Source organism: Drosophila santomea, chromosome 2R (assembly GCF_016746245.2).
Source record: "Drosophila santomea strain STO CAGO 1482 chromosome 2R, Prin_Dsan_1.1, whole genome shotgun sequence".
NCBI lineage: Eukaryota > Metazoa > Arthropoda > Insecta > Diptera > Drosophilidae > Drosophila > Drosophila santomea.
The window spans coordinates 6508364-6526926 of record NC_053017.2 but is presented as its reverse complement, the minus strand read 5'-3'; the positions used below and the strand labels follow the sequence as shown (position 1 = coordinate 6526926).

General features: G+C 42.5%; 1 protein-coding gene across 2 annotated transcripts; it reads left to right on the top strand.

Annotated features, from left to right (window-relative positions):
• The first annotated feature begins 2027 nt into the window (after window positions 1–2027).
• Window positions 2028–18542, top strand: LOC120444903 (chondroitin sulfate proteoglycan 4). 2 transcript variants are annotated; one of them, XM_039624893.1, is made up of 12 exons: window positions 2028–2163; window positions 4646–5377; window positions 10116–10312; window positions 10377–10607; window positions 10729–10910; window positions 10969–11557; window positions 11756–12784; window positions 13123–14522; window positions 14583–14736; window positions 14798–15461; window positions 15534–16437; window positions 16503–18542. In XM_039624893.1, the coding sequence occupies exons 2-12, from the start codon at window positions 5290–5292 to the stop codon at window positions 18208–18210; spliced, it is 7146 nt and encodes a 2381-aa protein (XP_039480827.1). In that variant the 5' UTR covers window positions 2028–2163; window positions 4646–5289; the 3' UTR covers window positions 18211–18542. The 2 variants fall into 2 exon arrangements, with proteins under 2 accessions (XP_039480827.1, XP_039480826.1); XM_039624892.1 differs by having other exon boundaries at window positions 2028–2183.
• Window positions 18543–18563: the final 21 nt, after the last annotated feature.

The window sequence follows — 18563 nt, the reverse complement described above, 5'->3', positions numbered from 1 at the left end:
AGGCACTCCTCCGCAACACTTTTCCCGAACACAAATTGTGCGTGATACGGAGTCGTTGCTTTCGCCGTTATCAGGAACAGCCCCTAAGGGTTTCCTTCTGCGCTGCAGTTGCTTTGCTCGGCCTTAAAAGAGGGCGTGTAGTCGAAGGCACACTGGAAAAAAATCGATATCTTCCAAATTAGAGGGTGTAAATTATGTTGGGATCAGCGCGAAACTAGAACCCACAGGAGAAGTCACTACTACTACTCATACATAAAATGCATTTTACTTTCTCAATTTCCCTTTTTGAATTCTAGACTAGTATGTTCCTTTTTTTTGTTTTAGAATTTTTATGTTTCCAACAAAAGGTTTCAATTTAGTCTTTAGCATAAAATAAATAGGGTTTTTTAAAAGCAATTCTTTTTTTTCGGTGCTATAGCTGGCTTAGGAGTTTCCCTAGGTGATTTTGTGTGATTTTATGCACTTCATTTATTAATGAGCTGACCACGGCGAATTCTTCATTCGCAGCGCCTGATTTATGTGGCATCTGCTGTCAGTAGGAATTTTTGAGGGCCGTCAGGGAGGTCGAATGATCGCTGGGTGCGGGTAGCCGCTTGCTAGTTCCTGGTGTCAAAGGGTTCATTGGCACGCCAAAAGGATATTTACACAACAGGACAGACGGTGGGCATAACAGCAAGCAGGGACCGTGTGACTTATGTAACTTAATAGGCTGATGAAAAATGGTTGAGATTTTTATCACTCGGCATCCAGAGACATCCAGAGAAAGGCAAACAACATGTGGCAGAGTCGAAGGCAAAGGCGATGGCCCAGCCAAATTGAAGCCACATGTGTGGGTGCACAGAAAAAAAAATCTGTCCAAAATCCAAAAGGAGTCTGGAAAATTGGTGTTATGGTCTTACAACACTTCATATTATAACTTTATGGTATCCATGGATGTGTAGTAAAACTATTACGATTTAACATGTTCTTGAACTTTCTTTAATAATTAAAATTATATTTCTGGATTTTTTTCCATGTATGAGACCCCTGCTATCCACAATGAAGATGAAGATCATCAGAGAGCAGCGTCCAAGCACCGCTAAACAAATTGAAAAATTTCAAGTCCTCAGCCTCTTGGCGCTCGCAATTGCTCAATCCGCGTATTTTCGCGTGCTCCACAGGAAAATGAAAATGAAAAGGAAAAGGGGGAAAACGCGGAAAGCACCCAGCAATGAAAATGAACAGCCGAACAACAGAGTGTCATCAGTGGTGTATCAGTGATGAGCAAAGCGTCTTTCAAATTTGGAAAAGGGGTGAATTTTTTTTCGAAGAATCATATATTATAGAATTAATGATGACAAAAGCTCTGAAGAGTGTTCACATTGCCAGCAATGATTCACTTGTAGTACCAAGAATACATGACACAGAGAACCATATGAAGAAAGAAACTTTTGAAAACGTGAGTCCTTTACAACATTTTGTTAACTACTCGTATTACATTTAAGTTGATACCTCTTTTATTCAAAGCTCCTCTCACACTGAGACTAGTTTTTTTATATATTTCTATCAGAACATCAGAAAAGCTCTTCATAAATGTAATACTTAAACTTTTGATGGTGTCTTTGGCTAAGAACTACCAATATATTTGTCGCTCCTTTAAGAAAACCACCTTGAAGCGATTATTTAAAAAGTCCTCATTGTTAAGTATTTATCCCGACCAGCCAGCCAGTTGATTCTGATTCCCACACGTATCCCTTTCGCATCCCTTGCCTGCGAGCTGGCAGCTCATCACTGCTATCTAGATAGAGATACATATTGGGCCCGCGTTCGCGTTTGCGTTTGCGTTCGCGCGTTCGCAGAGCGCACAAAAGTCACTCGCGGGTGCGCCATGGAGTGGTGGCAGCAAATCGACATCGGAGGTATCGGAGGCATCGGAGGCATCGGAGGCCTTTCAGGGAACGGGAACCATGGGGTCTGGCCCGGGTCTCATTGGGCACTTCGAGCGAGCGCACTACTGCGTGCGGAATTTTCTTTCCTCTCGGCTCAGTCTGTGAGAAATCGTTGGCGTGTTCGGTTCGTTTGCTTATCGGAAAGTGGGAAATTCGGTTGGTTCTTGGCGCGGGTGGCGGCAATCGGAAAACGCGGAAAACTCTGACCGCGCGCCCCTTTAGAGTTTTTCCAAACGTGAGTGGGCCAGTGGATGTGTAAGAAATAGAAATTTAATTTATTTTTAAGTTTCTGGCTTTCCTCCCCATGCTAACGGTCGGCACTCTTCTGTCAGGAATTCCGGCTAAAAACCAATTGTGAATGAAAACGTTTGTTGTTGTGCGTTTGGTAGATAAATCTTAAAATACGAAAAGATACAGAACTTTGCAAATTGACCGTGAATACCGCTCATTCTGAGGATTCTGTGAAAATTGCCAAAGGGCCAAGTCAAACAAAGTCAGTGATCTCAACGGAAGTAAACGAAAAATGTGTGCACAAGCAGCTAGGAAAAATTAAATATAAATCATTTAATTTTTAGGCAAGCTGTGTGAAAAATGAGGTGCTGAAATCGCGGACAGAAAGTCGAGAAAATGAATGAATCAAAATGTGGAAAATAAAAATAATGGCCGAAAAACCAACGCGAAAAAAAGAAACGTTGTCCTAATTAAATAACAACTTAATATAAATTAAAAATCTTGAAAATTACATCCAAGAGTTGATATCAAAATAAGATGAATAATAAAACAATTGATTTAAAAAATTAATATTAATGCAATATGAATATAAAGTTATTATATAAACAAATTAATATTTTTTAACTTGCTAAAACCTATACAAAACGCAAACTGTACCCATGAGACTCCGCCCGTGGATATATGCACCAATAAAATTCATATTTGTGACATATGGTGCTGAAATCGCACCAGAGCACAACTCCATTCATCAATCGCGGTACTCGGCGATCATAAATCAGAGTGCCCGAAAAGAGTGTGACTAAATCATCGACTGCAACTGAGATGGAGTTGGAAAACTCTGCACACCTTGGAGGCCTTTCTTGAGTTAGGAAAGCGTATAAATCGGCGTGGGTAGCGACGCCTACCAATTTTCCAAATGAAAACGCCGTTTTCATGGGTTATCAAATCAATTTTCGATTCTGTAGAGCGGTATTTTGTTGGCCTTTTGTTTTCACAAAATTTTGTGTGCCACCAATTTTTAATTACCATAAAAAATATAAACTAGTATTAAAGAACTTTCCCAAAGCACATGTAGCGGCAGCTAGCAGACCTCGACTATCCGGTAGATACATTTATTAATTTTTATGTTAATGGGGAGAAAAAGTTTTGGGGGAAACAGGGAACACGCGTCTGTCATAAAATGCACCCTGGCGATTGTCACTTTATTTTTTTTTTGGTTTCAGTGTCGTCTGCAGCGGCATAGCGTTTCAAATTGTATTTTGACTGCTGCGACGGACGGGCTATAAAAGTATTCGAAACGACAAGAACTTGGGCGGTGCATATAAAAATTAACAAGCAGAATTAGCAGAGCGAACTTAACGAGAATGCAAGACACCACGACTGATTTTCCTGGAGGCTGTATCTGTGCAATTGACCTCATGATGTCGAACCTGCCGCAGTTTCGTGCTGCATTTTGCCTCGGAAAATAAATGCATAAACATAAGAGAGTCTGGCGCAGTATTTTTAGATACCCCCGGCGTAAATAATTCATTTTCCAGTCACAGTTGTTGACGTTTTGGCGTCGCCCGAAGTTTCCTTTTCCCCAGGGGACTTCTCCCTCCGAAACTACGAGTCCCTCTCGATTTGCATTCCAAGCTTGAAAGATTCCTATTTTTGGCCTATGAACGTTTCTCGGCTACCGAAAGGCCCATGAAGGCCCATGAACTTTGACTGCTGTTGCAAAATTTCGAACTAGAAATTCCACTTTATATAAGACTAAATCGCTCGTGTTGCTGGGAAAGAGCTTAAGCTTCCCGGCCACTTAAGGCCACTTTTTATGGGTGATCCCCCGCTCCATCACCACCGAAAAAATACAATAAATTTTACTCAACTGTGCAGCAATTTCCACTGAAGTGGAGGAGCATACTCGTGTCTCAGCCTGCTGCGGCAGCAACTCAATTAAGTCTCCATAAAGTATCTGTAGATACGCTAATCAATAATATATGTACATACATACGTACGTATGTATCTTCATATGTAACCCCAAAGCATCGGGGTCCCGGGTACTTGAATTTATTTGAGATTTGTTTGGCTTAAAATCTATGGCAATTAAAATAGCAAATGAATGACTCAAGTGGAAGCTGTATATAATAACCAAAGAATATAAAATCAAATTGAGCATAAAATCAATGAAAATAAACATGGCCTAGCCAGCGAATGAAATCATTAGAGCGGCGGTGAATATATCTAAATGTAATTAAATTACTCAATAAAATGTACATTTATTAAATAAATTTACAAAAAAATTATTGCGAAGTTCCAATGGAGTAGTGATAACCATTTTTAATTATATTTAATAATAAATACAAAAATTTCAATACTAGTAGATGTCTTTTACCCAACTGACCAATTAAAAATGCATAAAACGTCCAGTATAAATGCCAGTGAAAATTTAAATAAAAACGAAAGCAGAGTCGTAATGCCCATAAATCTATTTTCAATTACAGTGAAGTGCAGTTGCCAAGAAAAATAACCAATAAACGAGTAGGCGCATCAGTCGTCAGTGTCCAATGTGTTTATGATAAAACTCGAAGTCGAACGAAATTGAAACGTAATCGGGCGAAAGTTGGCTGCCAAAGTGCGCGTCTAAAACGGCGAGGAAGCTAAGAGGAGCAGCCGCTTCAAAGGAATCCAGTTCGGCAGCCAGCCAGGCAGTCAGTCAGTCGGCAACAGTCGAGGTGATTCCCCTTCCTGTATGACTTCTGTCAACGAAATGACATGCAGCATCTGTCTATGTGGCCAGCGGGCCAGGACGTGATGCTGTGCCGCTGTTAGAGAGGAAACCTCGATGTTCCGATGCCTCGCTGCCCCCGATGATGCTATTTTTATGAGGCCCCCAGACTACGAAGACGACGACGGATGCGTGGCCCCATGAAAAATCAATTAACACGCAAAATTATTAAAGACGAAAAACAAAGACGAAAACGAAAACGAACGGAGCGCGAGTGGTACTTTGGTACTTGGGGTTCCGGATCTTCGAGTCCCAGTCCCCCATCCTCCAAACCGATCCGATCCGATCCCATCCGATCATCCTTTCCAGCAGCCACACACCATCTTCTCGCGTTTATAACTTCAAAGCAGCTGCAACGGAATGTCGCGCCTCCGTGGATTGAGATTCGGATGGCTATGGCTGGCGTGGCTGGCCATATTGCAATTGCAAACTGTCGCAGCCATGAAAGGTGAGTTTGAAAAAAATCAACTTTTTAGTAAGAAGCCGCTAACAAGAAGCTGCGACACAGAACGTACAGTTAATTAAATGTTTCGACAGTCAGGTAGCCAGAGATACGCGTCCCAGAACTTAATACCGCGCATAAACATGAGATTTATCATGGCAAATGATCAACGCACGATTTATGCTCATTACAAATATGGCCAGCCACGAATTGGCCAGTAAAAAAAATAAAAAAGCGGTCCAGAGAGGCAGAAGCAGCTGAAGCCAAATTGCATTTACTTTGGCTGCCATCGAAGCCGACATAAATAAAAGTCAAAATAAAGAGTTGCAAATGGTGCAGTGCCACACACATTTTGGTGTTACTCGCGTGCGTTACTCGCGAGCACAGATACAGTGGGCCAGCTGCACGGAATTCCTATCAAAATGTTTTCACACAGCTTTAAAACATTAAAAGTTTAGCACTTTAACTATATATTTTTCTTAATGTTTGGATGTACTCTCATAGAAAAGGTACTGTTAAATACAACTCTGTGTATATTCATTTTTGGTTTTAATGAAATGTTCAGTCTTCTTTGGAGTTCGAAGATTGTACGCTTTTAAGATGTCCTACACTTAAAGCAAAACAATTTGCTACGTAGGTATAGGTATTCCCACGAGTATTTCACAGTGACCTGTTGAACTTTGAAAGATTTATGTCAATCCATTTCTCTGACTAATTTGACCAACTGGTCGCTGCCGGCACAGGCCCCAGGCTTCCTTCCTGTTGCTATCTATCCCAGATATATTTATGTATAGCTATCCCCGCAGTTTGGCATTCGCAATGCTCCGTGGCAACCCTGGCCGGCCCATAAAATCCAACTACTTAACTACAATGCGCCGCAGCAGTGCACTTAACGCATTTTTCACGCTTGACATTTGACTTGGGGCGCACTTTTCTCGTTGTCGTCGTCGTCGTCGTCGTCGTTTCTGCTTCTCTGCTGTCTTTTGTTGTTCCTGGGCCTGGGGAAACTCAGAGTATCTGAAACTGAAAAACTTAAAGTATCTGTGCAGTGCACCGCAACAGCTATCCAAAGTCAGGCGTGCTCTTAATTTTCGTTCTATCTGCACAGTCAGTGAGACACATGTACGATATATATTTTGGTCTTGGCGCAAATGTGTTTTTAATGATATTTTTAGTTGGCATGTGACGTCACTTGGGGGCTATGAAGCCAAACGTGAATCATCCGCGGCAGGCGAAAATTGTTTTCGTCTCTTTTTTTAAGTCTGCGTTTTTGATTTTGTACACAAAAACAAATTTCCATTTCCAAAGAAATATCACAAATATACTTTTTTAAATGGGTTATAGATACATACGTTCTATATTCCTATGATTTACTAGCCTCTAATTTTATCTTGAAATATATCTGCCTATCAACTTTGTTAAAATATTTGTTCTTTAGAGATATACTTTTTTGTGCTTGCATTTAAATATATATTTGTTTTTATACGTGAAATGTAAATCATTTACACGCGCAAAGCGTTGTGCCAAATTTAACATAGACGTGTGTGGATAGAAATGTATCTACACTTTTGTATCCGTATTTGTATCTGTATCCGATTCGCGCCATCTGCCAAGCTGTGTGTCGCCTCTTGATTATTCATTTGCATTTGCAATATAAATATCAACACATGCCCAATGTTAACTGCAGGCGCAGTAAAAAGCCGTTGCCTGCATATAAAATACAACAATTTAATTTGGCGACAGTGTGTGCTCTCCTTTTAGATCCCCCTGAGTCATGAGAAAATGTGTCTTTATGACTTGCCGATGCGCAGCTCAATTGTCAATAGTTGAAGTCTACCCTTCGCAGATAATTGTATAATTGAATTTTATGCGGCCCCAGAGTCTAATTATGCTGACTGAAGACGCTAGCAATAGCGACACATGTTCGCCCAATGAAGATTATAAAACGAGGGAAGCGGCAGGGAAATGCCGACTCAAAGGGGTTCTCTAGTGCGCTTTTTATTTGATTTAGATTGATCTCTTAAGCCATCCGAAGGCTTTCAGAATGTGAATGCGATTGTTAATGGGTGAGGAAACTATTTTAATGACTGCTTGGAAGATCACAGGAATTACTGCAATGATTATGGCCAGCGAAGAAATTAAAGGAGACTTTTGGGAATTCTTTGGAATGAATATTTCGAAGAACGAAACTTAAATGGCTTCAATCTGTAAAAAATATCTAGCATACAAGATTTATCAAACTGAATATCTTTAATGTGCACTCTTTTCAATAGAAATCCTAGTACAACCAACTTTTGTGAACCGTTTTACTACCCCGATCACCTAAAACTGTTGGCCAATAAACCATAGCTCTTGTGCGACCATCAATTTGCCTATTAACGTCCATAAGCAGAACTCGCAGCTCCATAAATATAAACTGCGCGCAGCCAACAAAAATTCACTCAAGATCACGTAATAAGCACACAAATCACGAGCTCCACTAATAAACTTTGACATTATTAGTGAAAGGAAAGCTACGAAAAGGAAAAAATAATTTATAAATTGCCAATGTCAGATAAAGTTTTAATGAACAGCGACTTCGGCGGGCCACCAAAGGAGCATTAATTAAAAACCAAAAAAGAGAAGCCAAGCAACATGATCATAAAACCTATGGAAACTCGAATAGCTCCAGAGCTCTGGGGACACCGAGCGACATATAACTCAAATAAAATAAACATTGGCCATAACATAAATATTCGCTGGCTACCTAGCCAGCTCCACCTCCGTGCTGCATAAAAGATAAACATAAATTTAGCATTTGATAGGGGAGTTGCATTTGATGTCGGGGTTTTCCTTATAGTTTTCCCTAGTGGGTGGAGAGGTGCCCGGCATCTGTGGCCATAAGTCTTGCGTCGTGTGCTCGCCTCTGATGTTTTCCCCATTTTTGGACGGACTTTTCCTGATGATGTCTCATTTGTTGCCGCCCGACATTTGGAATGACTTCTGACGCCGATGTTGATGTTGATGCTGATGTTGGGTCTGCTCCACTCCGACTGCACCACATTTTGTTGATGCAAATTGCACTTATTGTTAAGCATCCAACTTCCTGAAAGGCATGTGTTTGCCCTCACAAAGGGTGATTATTGCGCACGAGATTGGCAAGCAGAAAGGCAATTTTTGACAAGCATTTAGATCTTTAAGATTGGTCTATGTCTGTCTTACAGAAGGCTAACAAATGCGTTTCCATAAAGGTATTTTTAGTAATTACATTAACTATTTTTGTCTCATTTCGAATAAGTCCTATTTTATTCGAGATACAGAAACGAAGCGAATAAACTTTCAGGTTTCTTTGCTGGTTAAATTGTTTATTCTTTTCACTTAATGGAAGATGTGTAAGCCTCGAAGGCTTTTAAGCCCACAATGTATTATCGCAACAGTGGGTTTTGTAAAGAGTATTCAAATGTGCGGTGACGTATTCCATGTCCATGTCTCCGTGTTATTGTTTGGCCAACGATAACGCCTCCGCATCTCGGATCGCCTTTGTTTCGGGTTCAGGCACGCGCAACATCTGAAGATGAAAAAGTAGCATTTACAGCGGCAGCCGAACGCATTAATGTGGGTCAACTGCCTGGGCCCGCAGATGGGAAAGTGTTTTTCTTTTTCCTATGTTTTCCGCCGCTTTTGACGCCTGATTGCTGCTAATTGGCGTCAAAATGCATCAATAGTTGACCATTTTGCTTTTTGCCTGTTTATCCAACAGTCTGTTGCTTGTCTGCCATTTGTATGCAACTGTTTCATGTTTATCCTACGATTTCTATGTGGGTTAGGTCAATATGTCGTCTTAGCAGCAGCGAAAACAAACACATAAACAAATGGCCAGCAAACAGAGAGAAATTCTTAAAATATTTATCTCGTCCCGCACAAAGTTGAATTCCATGTTTTGACAAATGTGTGTTTCCAAAATAATTTATTGCACAAACGTACGGCAGAATGTAGAAAATCATTAATCATGCAATTTTTACGGGGTGGGATTGACTCGAAAGTCAAACAAAAGATGGAAAATTATTCACACAACGTTCGAAGTTCTTTGCTTTTTTTTTACGAATACGAATGTTCCCTAGAAAAACACGTTCGACTCAAGCCCACAACTAATTACGCAAATCAAGATACAAAAGATGGCTCTCAATAGATAGCCTGATAAATGACTGACTGACTGAGTGACCTCGACAGACATTGACTGACAGTCCGACAGCTGATGGCCTGATCTAAAACGATCCACCGATCTGGACAAATTTGTATACGGATTGCAATGGAACGCGGTTGCCAATCAAATTGGCGGCAGCTCTTGCAACATTATGAGCTCTGGTCAGTGTATCTATTTCCATCAGCTGAACTTAGTCTATATCTGTCAGCTGGGTATAATTTCAAGAAATAAGAGATACTTATCTTAAACACTCCAGCCATAATTCATTTCATTTATTTAGATAAATGTAGAAATGTAAAACTAAGACATTTTTTAATTGTCTGAACATCTTTCTAACTTCTGTTGACTGAAATAAGCGCTGATTTTATCTAACCTTCTTAAATAATTAAATAAATATTTTGAAAATTTAAAAACTCATTTTGGACTAGCTCGACACGTTATAAAGCATCAAACCCTAATCCCCACACGTTCCACAATATTTCCGCCAATGTCTGTTTAAATTTGCGATTTCAATTTACCCATACCCATACCCATGCCCATGTCTACTCTATCCACCCACAGTTTCCCTCTTCGGCGATGGCTACGTATCGATGCCGCTGCAGGAGGCCAAGATGTCAACGAACATCCGCGTCAAGTTTCGCACCAGGCAGGAGAACGCCTTCCTCTTCCTGGCCGCCGGACGGACCGACTACTGCCTGCTGCGCCTGGAGAGCGGTCTGATCAGTTTCAGCTATAAAATCGAACGGGATGTGGTGCAGGTGAGCCATCGATCGGGTCCCCTTACATATGAGCGCAATTACAGCGATTCCGGTCCGGTTACAGTTGCGATCGCCCAAAAAGCAAAAGCTCAACGATCTGGAATGGCACGACGTGGCGGTGCAGCGGTTCGAGAATAATATCACCTTGCAGGTGGACGGCTACATAATGCGCAAACAGCTTCCAGGCGATCTCTCCGCCCTCAATATCCACTTCGGGACATTTCTGGGCGGCGTGGGGGACTTTACGGCCGAGTTCTTGGATGGTGTTATTGGTTTTCGGGGCTGCATATCGGATGTGAGTATATAAAAAGAAGTTGCTGAGTAATTAATTACTTTCATTATGACTATAGTGAGATGTTCTGTGGCATTAGGCAATAAAATGATTTATTTTGAACTTATCGAAAATAATTGAACAGGTCTTCTACAACAACATCAACATCATCAAGCGCGCCAAGGACCGCACGAGTCACACCACCAGTACTGGAGTATCCTGGACCTGCAGCACTGAGTTCGATGGGTCCATCCAGGACAGCATTAGTTTCATGAGGAACGATTCGTACTCACTGATGATGAAAGAATCGCACGCCATGGGAGAAACGTGGGTTCCAGGGAAACCAATCGCTGCCTTGCCTATTTAATAATTCTCTATTTCACAGCCTTTCCTTGCAATTCCGCACAATGGCTAGTGCAGGCGTTATTTTCTTCAACGGCGGCTTTGATTTCATACTACTCGAAATAGAGGATCAGCATCTAAAGGTGACCTTCAACAAGGCCGGCAGCCTGGTGCAGTTCATAACAAATGAGCACATATCCGATGGCAAATGGCATCGGGTCTTGTTGCGCTACAACGCCGCCATTGCGGAGCTAATCCTCGACGATGCCACGAGCGGCTATCGGGGAACTCACGCTAATGAGACCAAGGCGAGCATAAATCTCGAGAAGAGCGTCTTCTTTGGCGGCGTCCAGGAGGAGATGCGCCGCCGGCTCATCAGCAAGGGACTGCGGATAAACGAGATCAGCTTCAAGGGCTGCATGCGCGACATCCGGGTCAACGATCTTCCACTGGGCTTCGCCGAGATGGCCATCTCGCGCAGCCTGGCCCTCAACTGCCTGTGGAAGTATCCGTGCGTGGAGTTCAATCCCTGCCTGAAGAGCGGAATCTGCAGTCAGCACGGAGTGGACGGCTTCATCTGCTACTGCGATCAGTCCTACTGCATCAAGGCCGACTTTCAGGGACCCTTTAAGGTATCTACAAAATATGCCTAAAACCTACAAGTTAAAGAAACATTTATTTAATTTAAAGACACACCAAACATGTAGCTATGTTAGGTTAAGAGAGATCCTAGTAGCTCCTAGAATCTTATTAATAATCTCTTTAATTTAGTAATTGAAGTAGCTTTTTCTCCTTAAATTTGTTCATTACAATTTACGTTCCTCCCACAGATCTTCACCGAAACGAGTCCAGAGCTGGAGCTCCTCTATGTCTCACCCATGCAGCTTTTAGAAGGTGGAACTGCCTTTCTATCGCCCCATTTCATAGACATCATACTCGATCTACGACGTTATCCAAGTCTGAACGAGCAATCCATTATTTTCCATGTGGTACATCAGCCGAAATATGGACAACTCTTGCAGTACTCAGCTGAAAAAGCCATATTTGTGCCCTGCCGCACATTTAACCTAGTTGATTTGGCCACAGATAAATTGAAGTATGTGCACAGTGGACAAGAGAACTTCAATGATCATGCCACATTGGATATGCAGATCTTTGGCGATGTGCACAAGATACCGGAGAATATATTGGGCAAACATAGGTTTCTTTTACACGCCAATATAACACCCATAAACGATCCACCGCAATTAAGACTGCATTCGCATAAAATCCTGCGAGTGATCGAGGGAATTGAAAGGGTACTAGACGTGGATTTATTCAACATTGACGATCCGGACAGCGAGCCTGGAAATCTGATCTACACCATATTGCCGACACAGAGTCCGCAGGAGACCTTTGGTTGTTTTATGGTCGGAGGTGCGACCACATCAGCCTTCTCCCAGGCCGAAGTGAATGTGGGAAAAGTCTCGTATCTGTACAACTCCACCACAGCGGAATCCTTTAGCTATGAACTGCAACTGCAAGTATCCGACGGCATCGAGACGAGTGAGACTGTTTATCTGCCAGTTTCGGTACATCCGCTGGAGCTTCGATTAGTCAATAACACGGGCCTCATAATGATCCACAAGAGCTCTTTGCCAATCAGTCCCGCTAATCTGTCGATTGGCACCAATGCTGTAGATGACCACATCGACATTCGGTACGATATCGTAAAGGCCCCACAGCATGGAGCTCTCCAGCGGCTGAGGCAGATTGATGGGTCCTGGGTGAACGTGGACTGGTTCAGCGATAGCCAGCTGCTCCTTGGCCACATTCGCTATTTGCACAGCAGCGATTTCCCCTGGCAAGACGAATTCAAGGTGTGTATGGGGGATAAAAAAGCAAACACGACCTAGGCCGTAAATGGGCAGTAAGCCAACACTATGTTGCATGTTTGGGAGAGAAGTATGTTTTCGGTTTCCTTAGTTTAAGCAGGGTCTTTTTGGAAGTGTCCAATTTTACAAAAGTCTTCTATGAACCAGTACTTGTTTTTGAAAATAGGACCAGTTTATATGCTATTTCATTCCATAAAGAAGGTTCTAAACCAATTTGTACAGAGAATAGTTTTTTGGTTGCTAAATAGCAGTTTCGTTTACTCAGTCCAACTTTTTTGCTGTCCAGAGTAGCCAATAAATTTGCATTGATTTCACTTTCACAGTTTATTGCCTCGTTCGGCTTTGTGACCACGCAAACTTTCGACTTCCGCATCACATTCACGCGCCTGCGCATAACGAGCACCAGACCCTCGCAGATATCGATCAATGGCAGCCGGGAGATTCTGCTGACCAGCGATATACTCTCCTACGAGACCACGCCCATCGGGAGCTTTTCGCGCAGCGTGATCTACAAGATAACGAAGCCCACTCGCTACGGGGGCATCTATGTGGAGGGCTCGCGGAAGGCGGCCAAGAAGCTGGACTCCTTCACCCAACAGGATATAGAGAAGCGCAGAATCCGATATCAAACACATCACACCAGCTACTCCAGCTTCAGTGATCATCTGGAGTTTGTGGTTTCCGTTGCAGAATGCGATGATGTGACGGGAGCTCTGGAGATTAGCTACAGACCCCCCGATGAGCTAATCAGCAAGCTGGGCTATCAAAACCACGAGGCTCTGCAGGTGCAGGAGGGAGAAAGGGCGCTCATCACCAAGAATCACTTTGGGATACGCTTTAACATCTACGAAAGTCTGCAGTTTCAGGTTTCATCGAGCCCGGAACATGGTGTTGTATGCAAATACAATGAACAGACGGGTCTCACCACCCCAGTGGAAATGTTTACTCTGGAACAACTGTTCCGCAATGATATATACTACTGCCACGACGATACCGAATCCACGAGGGACACATTTGAGTTGCTCATACTCTCGGAAAACGAAACTGATCTTCAGTTTGTCGCCAACATGGAAGTACACATAAAACTAGTAAACGACAATGAGCCTTATCGCACGGCCATCGAGCGCGTATTCCATGTGGTCAGGAACGGCATAAGGACGCTTAATCCATCAGTACTTCAGTATCTAGATGCTGATGTCAACACCAATCACACAGATATCCACTATATCCATGTGTATAGCAGCAATGGAGCTTTTTACAAGAGCGGTCACTACATCGACAGCTTCACTCAGGACGATATAGCAAACAGGCGGATTATGTTCCAGCATACAGGTGCCGATTCTGGAACGGCGGCATTTATAGTCACCGATCGTGAGCATGAGGTGAATGGTTTGCTGGAGATCCGTGCCTCAGATCCCTTTGTCTCCATGATGGCAACCAATGCATCCATAGTTCAGGAGGGTAAATTTGTCGTCCTCAAGAACAAAGACTTTATTTTAGAAACAAACTTGGATATGAAATTGGATGAAATCTACTACGAAGTGATCAAGCCCCCATCGTATGGCATACTCATGTACTTGAGCAGGGCAAATGAGGGAGAAAACGGTACCACCATCTATAAGGCAACAAATTATACGTCCCTGAGTAATTTTACCCACTTGGATATTGAACGGGAGAGATTGGTCTACTGGAATACGGAAATCGCCTCAATGGATAAAGTTAGGTAAGAAAAATACCGAATTTATTAAAGTTATGTTATATACAATTTATTCTAAACCCACAGATATCGGGTACATATCAAGAACATTACAGCTGAGGGAGAGGTCATGTTCCGGATTTATCCATCTGCGTATTGGGAACCCCTGCAGGTGAAACAGAACCACACGCTTTACGTGGAGGAATCCACAAGTGTACTAATCTCCAGAGATGTTTTAGAGGTAGATATCAGAGGTTATGTCAGAAAACCTATAATCACAATACCTAACTTTCCTTCTGTAGGTGGTTCACCCCAATATTTCCCCCGGAGACATTACTTTTCTGGTAACATCTTCTCCGATGCATGGTTATTTGGAAATGCAGTCCATGTCTTTCGATGATGAATACAACTGCAAGGTGTTCGATCAGTCTTCTGTGAACACTGAAAAGATGTTTTATATTCAAGCAGGAGTTAACCAATCCACCGATTACTTTGTGTTCGATGTTACCAATGGCATTACGTGGCTAAGGCAACTGATGATAAAGATAGTGATCATACCAGAAAAGCTTTATATGCACTCAAATATTATTTCAGTTGTAGAGGGAAAGACTGTCCAACTGAACCCCACGGATATACAGCCTTATTCCGAATACTATCGGGGAAAGATTCTGGAGTACATGGTGACCATTACACCGAGTTCCGGTCACGTTTTGGCTGGGAGTTCAAAGGTCAAGAGGTTCACTCAAAAACAACTCGAACAGGGTAGCATACAGTATGTGCACAATGGCAGCGAAAATGCCACCGATAGCCTTACTTTGGTGGCCATGGCCAGGAACAAGGAAAGTGTTCCTTTTGAGCTGGAGTTCGCTGTGGTCCAGGTGAACGATGAGGAGCCCATGATGGTTACCAATACAGGTCTGCAGGTGTGGAACGGCGGACGCTATGTCATCAAAAATACTGACCTGTGTAAGCTGAAAAATATTGTTTAACCACCTAACTCAAATTATAATGTTCAATTTTGTTTTGATAATTTTTCAGTGGCTCAAGACTACGACACTCCACCGGAGAATCTCACTTTTGTGGTGCATCACATATACGGAGGTTACTTGGCCAGAAATTCCGCACCTCACCAAAAAATCGAACAATTCACCCAGGCTGAAATAAACCTCGAAGAAATATATTTCATGCACGACTCAAACTCGAGGAGAAACGAACTATCTTTTGTGGTAACAGATGGCCTATTTAACACCACCACTCAAATGCTGAATATTGAAATTAAGCCAATTGAAATTCTGGCCGACCACAATGAAAATCTGCATGTTTTTCCCCTAACCAAGAAACAAATTCTGCGAGACTACTTGCACTTTAAATGTTCCGATGAGGAGCGAGAGATCAGATACAACATTACAGTTCCTCCAAGTCTGGGTCGCATAGTGAATGAGTATATAGATAACGGTTTCACAAAGGAAGTCAGTGAATTTACCCAAAACGATGTGGATAATGGCTATATATTCTACGAACACACAGCTGTAATCATGGAGTTCAGAACAAATGATTCATTTTACTTCGATGTGGTTGCTGAAAGAAGCGATCGTCTATTGAATCAGAAATTCAACATTGAGATATCTGTTTCCTCAGGAGGCTTACTCAGATTTCTACCAGTTAATAAGCTCAACGTAGACGAAGGTGGTTCGGTGCCGATAAGGTTGGATTTCTCAAAGATTCTGGAGTATCTGAAGACCAAAGCTGGCATAAATAATCCGGAGCTGTTCATAGAAGCCATCCAAAAACCCACACACGGCAGTATTGGTCTGGGTCATGATTTCAAGCACATGCAAAGATACCACCCAAGCGATTTCTTTACCAAGAAGGTCTACTACATACACGATCATTCGGACACTTTGGAGGATACCATACTCATGTCGGTTTACCTGACACAAGGGTGAGTCTTCAATCAATATAACCTAAGTAAACAGTTATTGTAATAAGATATGTTTTTATTTTCAGGAACATTTTTCTGTGCAATCTGACAATTCCCGTTTCCATCAACCCCATTAACGATCAACCCTTCCGTTTAATTACCCACCTGCCACAAATGACAGTCGTCGAGGGTGAGAATCGCACTATAACCAGAAATGATTTACTAACCGAAGATGCGGATACACCTCCCGAGGAAATTATATACGATGTGATGAGTGGTCCCACATTGGGCGTACTTAAAAAGATTACAAACGATGGACACCCTGAGGATCTATTGTCCTTCTCCAATCAGTTTACCCAAGCGGACATTAACAACGATCGAATTATTTACGTGCACTTCGGCATGCCACAGTCCACGACATTTTGCTTCACCGTATCCGACGGGCAATCCAATCCTGCATACGAAATATTTACCATTAAAATAGATTCTATAAATCTGAAACCGTCAGCAGTGCAAGCCCCACTAAAGGTTCAGCAAGGAGCCACTTCTACTCTAATGAGACTGGATCATATCGGAGTGTCCACAAATGTGCATATGGATAGGTTGTCTTACAATGTCACAAACTCGCCGCTATATGGTATTCTGGTTTACAATCATCAAATAACTTTGGGTTTCACGCAGCAGAAGCTGGAAACTTCGCAGATAAGCTACATGCAAACGACCCTGGATCGGTCGAATGATTCCTTCCAGATCAGTGCCTATGTTCCGGGCACCAACTACGTTGCTCATGTGGATGTGGTGATGGAGGTGGAGCCTGTAATACAAATCAATGACATTGTAATGAAGGATGCTGAATCCTCTGGAGGTAAAATAAAGCTTACGACCTCATTGGACAACGATAATCCTCTGTCGTTGACGCTTAACCAATTCAACCCCAAGTTTGTGATCACTAGGATGCCATCAACTGGGCAAATCAGAAAGATAATTCGAAGCACTGGACTGACAACCGATGGCCAGAGTGATAGATCCACAAATTTATTCTCCTATAAAGAGCTTCGAAGTGGCGTGGTCTACTTTGTGCCCTATAAATCTATCGAGGAAACAGAAGCTGATAATGATAGTTTCGATTATCAACTGCTCATTAAAACAGTTCAGCCGGCTCAGGCCACTGTCTCGATTGAGTATAGAAGTCGTGTTGAGGAAACCGAAACGGTTCATTTGGGCAGTGCAGGATTATCCATAAACTATTTAGCGATAGGATGTGCCATATTTATCCTGCTGATCTGCCTGCTTATCGTGCTGTTGATATTGAAAATCAGGAAACTGAGGAAGCACAAGGCAGACATATCCAAGGATCAGCCGCCGGCGCTACCGTGTCCACCAGACTTGACTTCTGTGAGTCCGCAGCACCACCTGCACCATCATCATGGCCACCATTACGCAAGTTCCGAGGCGGACTCAGTGCCGGCAACAGGGAATTCAACACCGTTACCGGGTTTCAGCAATATTCCCCATTGCAAGATAATACCCGTGGAGTCGTATAAACATGAGTATCCCGATTACGATCCCGACGAGGAGGAGACGGACGACCAGTGCGATCCGCAGCAAATGATGCTGCCTCAGAGGTATAATCCCTATCACCTGGAGCACGATGCCTGGAGTTCGTCCTGCGATATGGCGAATGACTTTGCGGGCTATGCCTCTGTGCCGCAAAGTATTTCCGGATCGGTCAGCTCTCCGCCCTCGGCCCCGCCCACAAATCCACTACTTAGGCGGAATCAGTATTGGGTGTAAGGTATAGCCGAAAGCTCTGCAATAAAGGGATCCATATAAGTGTGTCCAATTCGATCGGAGTTAGTCCTATGTTATTTATTTAAGTATAAGCTTACGTTTAAGGCTGATTTATGAGATTCGTTGGTAGAAGAAGTGAAGCATTTTATACAAGAAAACAATAATTATAGTATGGAAACAAGCACACATACATATCTGGCGTGTCATATACAAACGATTAGCATTAAGTACGAGAACAAGAGTTATACTCAAAATGCCAACTTAACTTAGCCTTAGAATTGTGTTTGCCAACGTGGAATACATTTTACAATAAATGACAATACCTTTAAGCGTAATTCCTTGTTTTATTTCAAAAT

Excerpts from the sequence above, each read along its gene's own strand:
- LOC120444903 (XM_039624893.1), top strand. The coding sequence starts at position 5,290 with ATGTCGCGCCTCCGTGGATTGAGATTCGGATGGCTATGGCTGGCGTGG. Across the intron at positions 10,608-10,728 it reads TTCGGGGCTGCATATCGGAT|GTCTTCTACAACAACATCAA; the intron begins GTGAGTATATAA and ends ATAATTGAACAG. Across the intron at positions 12,785-13,122 it reads CCTGGCAAGACGAATTCAAG|TTTATTGCCTCGTTCGGCTT; the intron begins GTGTGTATGGGG and ends TCACTTTCACAG.